This window comes from Macrobrachium nipponense, chromosome 37, assembly GCF_015104395.2.
Source record: "Macrobrachium nipponense isolate FS-2020 chromosome 37, ASM1510439v2, whole genome shotgun sequence".
Lineage (NCBI taxonomy): Eukaryota > Metazoa > Arthropoda > Malacostraca > Decapoda > Palaemonidae > Macrobrachium > Macrobrachium nipponense.
The window spans coordinates 49,374,576-49,389,247 of record NC_061097.1 but is presented as its reverse complement, the minus strand read 5'-3'; the positions used below and the strand labels follow the sequence as shown (position 1 = coordinate 49,389,247).

General features: G+C 43.3%; 1 protein-coding gene across 1 annotated transcript in view; it reads right to left on the bottom strand.

The window, feature by feature from the left end:
- Positions 1-14,672, bottom strand: part of LOC135209254 (importin-9-like) — a 109,127-nt gene that overhangs the window by 67,758 nt on the left and 26,697 nt on the right. The window contains 5 exon segments of the mRNA XM_064241963.1: positions 2,568-2,775; positions 3,106-3,334; positions 6,822-6,910; positions 7,198-7,263; positions 7,265-7,320. Coding sequence (XP_064098033.1) covers positions 2,568-2,775; positions 3,106-3,334; positions 6,822-6,910; positions 7,198-7,263; positions 7,265-7,320 — 648 coding nt within the window.

The following is a 14,672-nucleotide window of genomic DNA, read 5'->3' as shown; positions in this document are numbered from 1 at the left end:
AAGAAAAACACTGTTTCAGGACGTCTTTCCAACGACTATCCTTGGCAGCCCGGGACGTAACTACAGGATCTGCCGAGGGGAGCCTGACGGTGGGGATTCTCTGAAACCTCCCTGCGGCTTTCGACATTTCTTCTCCACTGGTCTTGGGAGCTTGAAAGAGGTCTAGGCCTGGGAGCGAGACAGAGCCGATCAGACGCACCCTCCACTTCACTGGGAACACTTTCACTGCACTTACCTTCCAGTTCTTTAATTTTTTGTTCCATATGTTTAAGCGAAGCTTTCAGACTCGCAATTTCCGATGTTGAGCTTGCCGAGGGTCCCCGATAATCGGGAAGGTAAAGCTGTATGGGAGGAAAACAATAGGGTTATCAATAGGCAATAGTCCGCTAACTGGCTCGTTAGAGACCGACCTACTTAACACTCTTGGAAGAGGCTTTTCTAGCCCTATCTCTCTCCAACTTTCTTAGATAGGAATTAAGCAACTTCATTCCTCCTCATTCAAATTCTTGCACTCATCACATGTATTCAATTGAGAGCATACATTCCCTCTACAATTTTTACAAGTGGTGTGAGGATCCACCGAAGCTTTCGGCAGTCTCACAAAACAATTCTCATTCACACACACTCTGAACGAAATCGACACGTCAGACATTATGAGAAATTCCAAAGCCAAATCCAAAAAACAGTCCACAATAGCGTATGCCAAACCAAAGATCCAATACGTCACCAAATAGCAGTCCAAAAGATCAACGGCGTAATGAAATTCGAAATTCAAGTCAGGAGGAACTAGCAACGATGTTACTAGTACCGCGACAGAGAAAATCTGGCTTAAAAACGGTAAAATAGTTTCCTATTCCTGCCACCACCCAGCGGCAGGCGGCGGGATCACCTGACCTACCTGTAGTGTGTGCCGCGAAATTTGAATTTCTGTCGGGGACGACGGAGTCTATAGCTAAGTATATATCTGACAGGGAAGTTGAATGTATGAAAATCCACAAATTCCTGGTTTTTTAATCATCATCATAAAATGCACTTGTGATAAAACAATTAAAAAACCAGGTGTAAAAATTGTAAATGGATTTTTCTTGAGTTTTACCTAACAAAATAGGCAGTTTTAAGAGTTTATAAAAGGGGTTTCAACTGTTCGGGAGGGGAGTAGGAGGAGAGTGGAGGAGGTAGGATTGAGGAGGAGGAGGGGCGGAGGAGGAGGAGGATGGAGGAGGAGGAGGAGGAGGAGGAGGAGGAGGAAGGCCGGAGGAGGAGGAGGATGAGGAGGAGGAGGAGGAGGAGGAGGAGGAGGAGGATCTGATACCTATCACCCAGGAATACAAGGGGAAACACCATACAGTTCTAAGGTGTCCCACGGGTCCAGCACAACAGAGCAGAAATTCTCTAGCTTCCTGTTGAACCAGGTGGCGAACAAGTCTACGACAGGATGGACCCCTAGGCTGAAAACCCTTACCGCCATGTCCTAGTGAAGGGATTTGGTTCCTATCACCTGATTCAGGCGGTTGAGCTTGTCTGCCACTGCTTTCCTCTTGCCTGAAATGCACCTGGCCGACAGCCCTAGCGATTGGGCTACTGCAATGTCAACTGGTGAAGCTCGAGGGCAGTGACTCCCTTCCTTGTTGACATATACCACTACTGTGGTATTGTCACTCATCAATACTAGTGTCCATCTCACGTTCCCTAAACTCCTGGAGAGCCAGGAATGCTGCATTGAGTTCCAGGACATTAATGTAAGGGTGCTTGTCGTGAAGGTTCCACACTCCTGAAGTCAACAACTCCTCCAGGTGTGCGGCCCATCCCTCATTTGATGCATATGAGCACAGGAGCATGTCTGGACGAGGAGTGGAAAGGTCCACTCCTATGATGAGGTTCCTGTCGTCTAGCCACATATCCAAGTCTTCCCTCACCTCCTGTGAGGGAGGAACGACTGAGGATTGTGGGAGTGGGACCAGTACTCCCTCAGTCTCCACTGAAGAGACCGAAGGTGTAGCTGCCCATGAGGGACCAGCTTCTCCTATGATGACAGGTGACCTATCACGACTTGGCAAAGCTGAGCAGGTTGCTCCTTTCGTGCCAGAACAGTCGCGCTACCTCTCTGAACCTGCTGACAAGAGAATCTGAGGGTAAGGCTTGCTGCTGGCGTGTCTAACAGCATGCCCAGATACAAAGTCCTCTGCCTGGTCTCGAAATCAGACTTCTCCAGATTTATCAGGACCCCTAGACCTTGGTGAACATTGAGGAGTCGATCCCTGATTATATTCAAAGCATTTTTACATTTGATCTTGAAGCACCAACAGCCACTTGACTAAGTATTTGACGTATCATAAGCATGTACGCATAAGTGGCAAAAATATTTTCGATCAAAATTTATATGTAAAACATTTAATTTCCTTTTAAACACTTAAGTTGCTCAAATTTATTTTATAAAAGCAATTTATCCTTCACGTCCAGTATGTAACTAAAAGTAACACAATGTATCAAAATCATGGTGCCAAACTTACAGTAACAGAATAATGTCCAAATTTTGCGTACAAAAGAAAATTGTAGCAGATACATACCACTAAGGATTTCTTTCTTGAGACCTGAATCTGAAGTAAAACCATCTGGTGTCTGTAACCCTTTGATAAGCGCTTGAGTAAATGCCGGTAAAGTTGGGTAAAGTAGTGTTTTGGCTAAATTTCTATTATATTCTCCCATCATGCAAATTAGATTTGCCAATGTGCTGAAAATTTCAACTGCACGCCCTCTAGTCCGTATACCATATTTCTGTTGAAAAAAGTAATGGTCTTAAATCAAAAGAGAACGAAGATATTTAGAACAAGAAATTTTTAACATATTTCTCTTATGAAAATGGAAGCCTCCAACTAGGAACTTAAACAAATCCTTTCATTTATGGTTACTTAATTCTACAAATACACACACACATCACCCTCCCAAATCTAATCATGTGTATTTAATAAAAACAAACAAAATTTGTACTATAAAGCAATACTGCTAGACACCTTCAAAAAATAAAAGCACATCAACTATGGCTGATGTAAAGTAAACTTCCATTATGTACCACAATACTGGAGCACTTGGTATCAAAAGCCTTACCTCTTCTTCACAAAATATTCTGTACATTTCCGGCAGGATTACAGGAGCTACTTGAGGAATATGTTGATCAGTCAAGTCCCTAGAAAACTCTGTGAGAACCCTCATGGCCCCATGGACAGGAGCCTCTTCTCCACTCTTCAAGGCAACCATTAATAAATCAAATAAACCACACCATTGTTCTGGCCAATCCCAATGAGCTATGCCCGATATGGCATATGCTACAGATGATCTGGAAATAAACAATTAATATAAATTAGACTTTAAAAGTACTTTTACAATTTACCAAGCAACAAGAAAAAGGATCCAGGTTATTTATCTTAATCCTCTATATACAGTAGTAGAATAAAATAGAATATAATACAGAATTTAGGCCAAAGGCCAAGTGCTGGAACCTTTGAGAACATTCACAGCCAAAACTGAAATTGACAGTAAAAAGGTTTGAAAGGTGTAACGGGAGGAAAATCTCTCAGCTGCACTATGAATCAATTGTTAGGAGACAGTAAAACTTAAGATGGAAGAGAGCGGAAGAGAGCGAATAAGAACGGAGATACACACCATAGTCTATATTAAACCTTGACCCTTAGGAGCCAGGCTAAAATTCAATAACACCACCCAAAGCAAGGAAACTTTGCAGTCAGCCAACCTAAGAAAAAACATCAATGGAAAGAGGAAGATATGCAAATGAACAAGGAGTAAGAAAAATATTTAAAAAATTTTCCTAACCTTCCACAAGTCAAGTTTGAAAAGGGACTAGTTTTACAACTTTTCTTTGTGGGGCCTATTTTAATCAAGACAATACCATCCTAAAATTTTACAAAGTTATAAGTTTTCTAAATTTAATTTGTTTATTTTTGTTAAAATTATAATTATACAGCTCACATAATATCAAAACAGATAAGAACTAAAATTAGTAAAAAAAAATGAGAGTATATGTGGTAAAATATTTATATAAATTTACTGTGATTGAAGATGCAGTAACCATTTTTGGATTATACGTTTCTAATATTTCTTAGCACTTTTCTTTGCAATATTACAACTATAAATAACAATTATAACTGATGTCATAAAAGATAAGAACTAAAATCCAACAGCAATCCCTGGGCATATTTATGAGTAAATATATAAGAAGACATTATGTGAGAGAGGCAGTACATGATCCCTTGAAATTTAGATCACAACTAGCTCATGAGCTGCCACCTTCTTGATCTTAGCCGGTCTAAAAGTTGGCATTAGTCAATTTATGGGTTATAAAACCAATGGAAACTCTTCCCCACCTGATTCCTTCAAATCGATGGTGTGTAATATTGATGCTCACCATTAGTTTATCTGTCCAACACTCAAAACCTTTTATTGTTACTCATATGAGGGTATCCATTAAGGGTTAAGATCCTGCCTAAAAAAACAATTTGCAGCACCCCAGGCTGAGCAAACTTCGAGGTCGGCCATTTTAAGAAAAAACACATCAATGGAAAGAGGAAGACTTGCAAATGCACATCGGTAAGAAAAATAATTTCTAAAAAATTTTCCCTACCTTCCATGGGGAGTCGAAAGTGACTATTTACAACTGCTTTTTTGGCCATTTTTACAAGACAATTGTAAGTTTCACCAAGCTATACATGCTTTTTCTAATACTTTAATTTTATTTTGTAAAATCATAATTACGGCTCATACAATATCATAACAGATAAGATCTAAATCCGTAACAAATTTTGGGTATATTTGTCATAAAATATTTACATAAATTTACAGAGATTGAGATGCAGTAACTTTTGGATTATACATCATTTTTCTGATATTTCTTTGCAAAATTACATTTTAAAAGGACATACTAAAACCAACAGCAACCCCTGGGTATATTAATGAGCACATAAATAAAAAAAAATTAAATCTTGGGAGGAAAAGCACATGCCCATTTGAAGTCATGATCACAACTTTCTGCCTGATAAAATATAAAACATTAATTACCTTACATTATATTTAAAAAATTATATGAAAATATTCTTATTGTATATGAGGTGTGTAGTGCGAAAGTGGTCTAACCCGCTAGATGTTAGTTTTGAGTAATGAGCTGTCAAAGTTTATTACTAATCACTACTGAAAGTAACAATAGGATAATCTAGCACAGCTGGAAACCGGGTGGAAGCTGGTCACTGACCAGGCTTGGTACCTCATGACGCATTAGTCTTTCCTTGACATCCTTGAGGGGTACTTGCTTTTGCACTCTCCTTCTCAAGCCAGTTCATTTGTTAGCCCGTGATTTCTTTGTCTTTCAGTGTGAGTTCTAGGCCCATCAACGATGTGTCCGGGCATTCAAGGATTTCCATACCAAAGGTTTTTGGTATCTTCCATTACTAAACCACCATAACACTTGCAGTAAGTGCCATTCTAATTTAGGTATTATCACTAACACTTGCCCGGAGTGTCGTTCCTGGCCTGTGTCGCAGTGGAAGGCTTTCTACAAGAAGAGGGAGCACCAGAGTATCTACTTATCCCTCTTAGGAAGGTTTCTCAGTTCCTCAACTGGACAGCTTGGCGTCCCCTTCCAGAAATTTTCCCTCTGCTTCTTTTGATGCCCTGTCTCCTTCTTTTTCTTACATCAATTCATCTTTGAAAGTATCAGGAGTTACACAGGATGATTTTGTGTATAATGTGGCCCCCATTTAGGTTAGATCCTTCATAATTCTGAGTTTTTAAGTTTTCAATTTTTTTTTGGTAGAGTCAAAGATTTTATTTACCCCCCACCACTAATTTTTTCCCAGAAATTCATGGTTTTAGGTTTATTTTTAAAGATTTTATGGAATAAGAAGTGTTCTGTGAAAAAAAAAATTGTTGCTGAACCTAATTCCTGATTTTATATGAATTTTGAAATAAATATTTTATTCTTATCATTGCTGAGCCTTAAAAAATATTGCTTTACATTATCATCATCCACATTTACCTTGGACATTGCCAACAGTACCCAGACTCAGAGAGAGAGAGAGAGAGAGAGAGAGAGAGAGAGGAGAGAGAGAGAGAGAGAGAGAGAGAGAGAGAGAGAGATTCTCGACTCCCATTATCAAATCTATCCCACCGAGGGGACTAGGAGTCACATTCTTCACACTTTAAGGATCAACAGCAATCTTGCCCTCCGCACTTAGAACATAACGAATGAGGATTAACTGCTAGCGGGGACAAAATTTTACCACATCTCTTTCCTTTTCACATAATACCCAGGCACTTACGGGAAACAGGTCTCTTTGAAATTTTCATGATGGGAGAGAACACAAAAAACACTAATGCACAACACTCTTCATTAACTTACAAAAGCTTCCAAAAACACAGTACATCCAAGGAAACAAGTCACGAGTCAAACACAGCGAACATGCCTAAACGCAACGACGGCTAAGAACAAAATGAGAGAGAGAGAGAGAGAGAGAGAGAGAGAGAGAGAGAGAGGAGAGAGAGAGAGAGAGAGAGAGAGAGAGAGAGAGAGAGAGAGAGAGAGAGAGGAAAAAAAAAAAAAAAAAAAAAAAAAAAAGGTAAAATAAAAGAATGAAAAACGCTTGTCTACTAGGGTTTTAAAGTCCATGAATAAAGGCAGTCCGAGGCGGTGTGGCTGACAACAATACTTGAGGTGCGCTCCGACTGGCCAAGCAGAGGGGTGTGGTATGGGTCTTACTATAGCACAATTATAAAACACAGATATAAAACACAGGATATGTATCCTATATTCTTACCTGACTTTGCTAATTGGTTCATGTAGGCCATGAGGGAGAAGTTCTCTTATCTTTGCCTTAGCATATTCCGGGCACTCTGGTAAACGGAACTGAGAAAAAAAATACGTAATAGTACTCAAACAAACACAAAATTTTTTTTGTATTAAAACATCCAACCAATGAAATTTCCTAAAACACTACTGTAATATAGTACATGGCCAAAATAAAAACTAACACTACTGTACTACAGTATACTGTATGGCCAAAATAAAACAAAGATAATAAAAAAAGGCACAAAAACACTTAAATTTTATGTAAAGTATCAACATATTTACTAAAAAAATAACCAAACAATTACAGGAAAATTTTCAAAATACAGTAATAAACTATTTCTAACCTTATCCGAGTCTTGACACCAATGGGCTTCAACATACTGCTTAAGTAGAACTGATGCCAGCTGTCGGGATCGGGAGAGGACCATTGCGGTCAAGAGTGAGCTCAACTAAGTGTACACCAAATTCTGACAAAAAAAATATAATAAATAAAAATTGGATAATAACTACAGTATATTAATCATACTACAATGCAGTTTAATATGACATTGTTATGATACAATAAAGGTTTCATACATACTTACCTGGCAGATATATACATAGCTATCGACTCCGTCGTTCCCGACAGAATTTCAAATTTCGCGGCACTCGCTACAGGTAGGTCAGGTGATCTACCGCCCTGCTCTGGGTGGCAGGGCTCAGGAACTATTCCCGTTTTCTAATCATAATCTCTCTTCCACCTGTCCTCCTGCGGGGAGGCTGGGTGGGTCTTCAATTGTATATATCTGCCAGGTAAGTATGTATGAAACTTTATTGTATCATAACAATGTCATTTTCATACATTCAACTTACCTGTCAGATATACATAGCTGATTGACACCCTTTGGTGGAGGGCAAGAGACAGCTAACTAACTGACTAGACAGGTAAACAACATATGTTGTAGGTATTAATAAACCTTAGTTCCTACCTTTTAGATGGAAGACTTCGTGGCTACTGCCCCAGGAGTCTGCTTCATCTCAAGAGCCTTAGCGAGATAGTTGATCTGTGGCCAAGAGTTCTTGTGGATCTGTCGATGGGGTCTCTTCCACTTACTCGACAGAATCCTAACTGGCGTTTGTCAATGGGAGCACATCCGCTTATATGACAACACGCATAATTTAAGGAGCACACAAACAATCCGATCACCCGATCCTAACCGTGTTAGTTCTAAGATTGCCTAGAGTTATCCCCAAACTCTTTGCAAACAACCACAAACTCGAAACTCATACATACAAAAATAACAAAATTTTTTACCCCTCTAATAGTCAGATGTCACTCGATTTTCAAATGAAGAGAAGTGAAGGCCCCGCCTGTGCGACAACTGACACTCCCATACACCGAAAAACCCGAGAACACATCCGACAAGAGGGTTACGTACATAATTTTAAGGATTGGTGCTTTCTCCTTTACCCAGAACCGTTTGTGCTGACACAAACGGACCTAACGAAAAACATTTATCATACGTAACTCGCACGTCTTTTAAATAATGGGATGCAAACACAGATTGCATCTCCAATAAGTTGTGTCCAAAATGTTCTTTAGTGACATATTTCTTTGGAACGCCACCGAAGTTTGCGATTGCTCTAACTTCGTGGGCTCCCACTCTTAGAAGATTAAAAGAATCATCTGGACACTTCTTATGAGCTTCCGTGATAACACTTCCACAAAGAAGGCTAAAGCGTTCTTGGACCTTGCTCTCTTGGGGTCTTTCACTGAGCACCAAAGACCTTTCTGCGAACCCCCCAACTGCTTCTTCCTGTCCAGATAAATTTTAGAGCTCTAACTGGGCAAAGGGATCTTTCTGCCTCTCTGCCCACCAAACTAGAAAGTCCTTTCACTTCGAAGCTCCTGGGCCAGGGATTTGAAGGGTTTTTCATTTTTGGCCGAAAAAGGGACTGGAAATGAACAAATTGCGGAGTCTCCTTTGAAGCCAACTCTTGATTCAAGGGCGTGCAACTCACTGATTCTTTTGCCGTTTGCAAGAGAGATCAGAAACAAACACTTTCTAGTGATATTACGGAAACGAAGCAGTGTGAAGTGGTTTCGAATTCATCTGATGAAAGAAATTTAAGAAACCACATCTAAGTTCCAGCTTGGAACCTTAGGTACAAGTGATTTAGATGTTTCGAATTGAACGAATGAGGTCGTGCAAATCCTTCATTATTCGTTAGATCTAATCCTCTGTTTCTAAAGACTGCTGAGAGCATACTCCTGTACCCTTAATAGTTGGTACTGAGAGATGCGACTTTTGTCTAAGAAACAGAAGGAAATCTGCAATTTCGGTCACAGAGGTACTGGAAGAGGACAGCTTCTTCGACCTACACCAGTTTCTGAAAACTTCCCACTTCGATTGGTACACTCGCCTCGTAGATGATCTGCGGGCTCTAGCAATTGCGTTTGCTGCTGGCGAGAAAACCCTCTCGCTCTGACAAGTCTTTCGATAGTCGAAAGGCAGTCAGAGCAAGAGCGGGTAGATTTTGATGGTACCTCTCGAAGTGGGGTTGTTTGAGCAGATCTATTCTGTTTGGAAGAGATCTGGGGAAGTCCACTGTCCATTCCATCACCTCTGTGAACCAAATTTGAGCTGGCCAAATACGGAGCGATCAGAGTCATCTTGGTTCCTTCGGATGCCACGAATTTTGTGACTACTTCCCCCAGTATCTTGAACGGGGGAAAAGCGTAAACGTCTATTCCTGACCAGTCCAGGAGAAAGGCGTCTGTTGCATAAGCCCGGGGATCCTCCACCAGGGCACAAAATGTATTTATCCGTTTGGAGAGGAACGTGGCGAAAAGATCTATTTGAGGCTTCCCCAAAGGAGCCAAAGGCTCTGACAGACTTCTGAGTGGAGTGTCCACTCTGTGGGAAGGACCTGGAATCTCCTGCTCAATCTGTCCGCTCTCACATTCCTCTCCCCTTGAACAAAACCTTGTAGGAGAATTACCTTCCTTTGGTTCGCCCAAATCAGTAGATCCCGTGCCAGCTCGTACAGAGCAAAAGAGTGCGTCCCTCCTTGCTTCTTGACATAAGCCAGAGCTGTCGTATTGTCTGAATTATCTGCACGACTTTTCTCTGACTAAGTGTTCGAAGCTCTTTAGTGCTAGGTGAATCGCTAAGAGCTCTTTGCAATTTATGTGCATGACACCTGTTCTGCCGACCAGGTGCCTGACACTCTCTGGGTCCCAATGTTGCACCCCAGCCCGCCTCCGAGGCGTCTGAAAACAATGTCAGGCTTGGGTTCCGTACTTGCAGGGACACTCCCTTGTTTTCCTTTAATGGAACCAACCACCACTTCAAATGATGTTTTATCTCTTCCGAGATTGGAAACGTGTCGAGAGCGGACTGTCTTCCAATCCCAACTTCTTCTTTTAGGAAGAACTGAAGCGGTCGAAGATGTAATCTTCCCTAGGAGAAAGAACTGTTCGAGCGAGGAAAGGGTTCCCAGAAGGCTCAGCCATTCCCTCGCTGAAGTGCGCTCCTTCCCTAGAAAGTTCGATACTGTGCACAGCCTTTCTTATTCTCTCTTGAGATGGAAAAAAAACTCGAAAACCCCGAGAATCCATCTGATCCCCAGATAACCACGTTCTGGCTGGGGGATCATCTCTGAGACTTCTCGAGGTTCACGATCAATCCCAAAGACTTTGTCAATTCCAGTGTTGTTCGCAGGTCCTCCAAAACACTGCTTTTGAGACCTGGCTCTGATGAGCCAGTCGTCCAGGTACAGGGAGACATTTTATCCCTTTCAAATGTAAGTGCCTTTGCTACCATTTTTCATCACGTCCTGTGAAGACTTGAGGAGCCGTGGACAGGCGAAACCACAGGGCCCTGAACTGATAATTTTTCTTCCTTCGAACATAAATCGAAGGTACTTCCTCGACGAATGGTGGATCGGGATGTGGAAGTATGCGTCCTGAAGGTCTAAGGACACCATCCAATCCCCTTGCCGCAGTGCTGCAAGGACTGAGGCAGACGTTTCCATGCTGAAAACTTCGGTTGTTTTCGACGAATTTGTTCAGCGCACTTACGTCCAGTACCGGTCTCCATCCCCCCGAGGCTTTTGTTACAAGAAACAAGCGATTGTAAAACCCCGGGAGTTGCAATCCAGCACAAGTTCTATTGCTCTTTTGTCCCACATCTGTTCCACCATCTGACGAAGAGTATCCCTCAGAATAGGGTCCCTGTATCTGGCGGACAATTCCCTCGGAGATGTTGTCAAGGGAGGAATGTCCTTGAATGTGGGATGCGATACCCCTTCTTGATAATCGACATCGTCCAAGTGTGGCTCCTATGTCTTCCCAGGCTTTCGCAAAATAATGTAGCCTGGCTCCTACGGGTGTCTGGAGGACAGAATTTTCACTTCCCTTTCTTAAGGAAAGGAACGGAAGGAAGACCTGCCCCTCTTATCGGTTTTTTGACTTCCTTCTGGCGATCGGTCTAGTTGGAAGACCTCCTCGAAAGGGCTGTTTTCTGAGCTGGGCGAGCCAACTTTCTTTTCCTCACTAGCCACAGGCCTATTCTTCCTTGAGGATTGTCTAAGGAGATCCTGGGTGGCCTTTTTCCGTCAGAGAATGCGCGATGTCCTTCACCAAACTGTGAGGAAAAAGGTTTTCAAGAGAGGCGCAAACAATAATGCGGCTCTCTGTGAATGAGAGACGCCTTCGTGAGGAAAGCACTGTGCACCGCCCTTTTCTTTAAAACTCCTGCACCATATAGGGAGCATACTCAGCCGATCCATCCTGAACAGCCTTATCAATACAGGCGAGGATGCAATTCAGGGTTTCTGGGTCGAGTTGTTCATTTTCTTGAGATTTCTTGGCCAGAACCCCAAGGGACCAATCTAAGAAGTTAAAAACTTCTAAAAGTATGAAAAGTCCCTTGATGAGGGTGATCCGTTTCCGAAAGCCCCCATGTAACCTTCGCTGCATTCAAGGCGTGCCTTCTCGACGAATCCACCAAACTCGAGAAGTCTGACTCAGCTGAAACGGACAGAGATAGTCCCATATCCTCTCCCGTTTCATACCAAATTCCTCTCCTCCCTGTAAGTTTAGCGGAGGCATACAAAAGACCGTCCTTCCTAACTCTTCTTCTTCTTGAACCAGGAGTCAAGAGATTGTAGAGCTCTCCTCATAGAAATGGCAGGCTTCATTTTAAGGAAAGAGGAAGACTTGAGTGTTTTCGTGCTTGAAAACTGCGAGCGTGGCGAAGGGGTGGGAGCAGCTGGCGTCAAAGAGTCTCCATATTCCTCCAACAAAAGGGACGAAAGAACTTTATAATTAGAAGATCCTTCCTTCATTTCGTCCTCCGAGGCATCTTCTGGGTTGATAGGCTCGGAAGGAGAAGGTTCTCTCTTCTTTCACTGACTCTTCTCTTACTCTCTTACGAGTGTCAGGTTCTTCCGAGGAATGCGCCTGTGTACAGTAGGAGTATCTCGCCTGGGAGGAGTAACGTGCTTGGAATACTCCTGGCGCCTGGCAGGCGCAAAGCGCCTCGAATACTCCTGGCTTTCAGTAGGCGCATTTTGTTTAGAATCCTCCTGGCGCGTTGTAGGAGTATTAAGTTCCGAGTACTCCTGGCGCCTGGGAGGAGTATTAGCTTGGGCGAGCTCGAAATACTCCTGGCGCCTGGGAAGGAGTAACGCGCCTGGAATAAATCCTGGCGCCTGGCAGCGCAAAGCCTCGAATACTCCTGCTTTTCAGGCGCATTTTGGTTTTTTTTTTTTTCAGAATACTCCTGGCGCGTGGAAGAGTAGTTCCGAATCTCCTGCCCTGGGAGGAGTATAAGCTTCGGAATACTCTGGCGTCTGGGAGGAGTAACGCGCCTGGAATACTCCTGGCGCCTGGCAGGCGCAAAGCGCCTCGAATACTCCTGGCTTTTAGAAGGCGCATTTTTGTCAAGAATCCTCCTGCCGGGTGTGGTAGGAGTATTAAGTTCCGAATACTCCTGGCGCCTGGAGGAGTATTAAGTGCAGTAGTCTGGCGCCTGGAGAGGAGCATAAGCTTCCGAATACTCCTGGCGCCTGAGAGGAGTATTTAGTTCAGAATACTCCTGGCGCCTGGGAGGAGTATAACGTGCGGAGGTACCCTCCTGCGCCTGAGAGGAGTATAAGCTTCCGAATACTGGCCGCCTGAGGGAAGGTTATTTAGTTCAGGAATTACCCTGGCGCCTGGGAGGGTAATTCCTAGGCCCGACGACTCCTGGTTGTCTTGTAAGGATTACGTCCGTTCCGAATACTCTTGATCCTTAGCATGCGTCTGATGTTTAGTAGGCGCTTTCCGTCTCACAAGTGCTCTACTCCTAACAGGGTCTTCCTCTTCAGGTAACTCTTGCGCTTGATTGAAGATCTTGAATCTTGTACTGGCTCGTTGCGCCTACTCGGAGTCTGGCTTCTGGTTGGCGCCCTACTCTTGACAGGAGTAGCTTCCTTTCTTACCTCTCTCCTGTCTAGCGCAACCGCCCCCCCCAGAGATGGCCGCCTGTGCGACAACTCCCCTGAAGGATGCGTCGCGCTGGCCAGAGGTATAGGTATTTAGATCTTTTAATAGGAAGCCTATCATCCTTCTACGAGTAGGCTCCTTATAACGAGTTCCTACTAACAAGGCTAATTGCTCTTGCATATTCTTCAAAATTTTCTTGGTTGAGGAATCTTCCGCATTAGGATAGGGAGATCTGGAAGGCGCTCTAGGATCTCTTCCAGACCCAGAGTCTGACTGTATTCTCGCCCTCTTTTTTTTTTTTTATTACCGAAGTGCTCCTCCTGAGAAGCGCTCGGGATCGATAATTGAGCTCGTGCTCTTTCTTACTCCTCTTCAAAGGACGGGAAAGATTCGACTCCTTCCCATCCTCTTCTCGGCGAAGGCGAACTCGACGACGAAAAGCACTCTAGAAGGATGCTTTTCCTATAGCGGTCTTTGGCAGTCGATACGATCGATTCTGCCTGTGAAGGGACGCCCTGATCGTTGGGGATTCTCCACAACCCCCGTACGGCTTTCGACTTTCCTTCTCCTCCGGGCCAGGGAGCTTGGAAGAGGTCTAGGCCTGGGGAGCGTCGCAGAGACGACCCAAGACTCCCCCTCCACTACACTGGGGACACTAATATCACTGCCACATTCACTTTCCTTACCTTCCAATGCTGCGACGTTTTTCCTGCATTTTCTGAAGGGAAGCTCTAAGTTCTGCTATTTCCGAAGCAGAACTAGAGGGATTAGCAAGATGTGAACGGGCTGAAACAGAATGGTTATTATCATATGGAGAAGCTACAGAGCTAGACAGTAAATCATGAGAGCAGACATACTGCGGGTTTTATAAGCCGCCTTCCTCTCTCTATCTCTCTCTAACTTCTTCAAGTAAGAGTTAGATTCTTCCACTCTTGTGCATTCAGATTCTCACATCATTACACTATTCTCAATCGAACCTTCAACCATTCTACACCCCCTACAACTAGTGTGAGGATCTACCGAAGCTTTCGGAATCCTCACCTTACAGCCCTCATTCACACACACTCTGAAACTAACACTAGAATCAGACATATTCACAAATTCCAAAAACCAAGTCCAAAAAACAGTCCACGATAGCGAATGCCAAACAACGATCCAAGTACGTCACCAAATATCAGCGAGAGATGATCAAAAGCTTGCGAAAAACGAATTCTAGTCAGGAGGAAGTAACAACAATGTTGATACAGCCGGCGACAGAGAGATTATGATTAGAAAACGGGAATAGTTCCTAGCCCTGCCACCAGAGCAGGGCGGTAGATCACCTGACCTACCTGTAGCGAGTGCCGC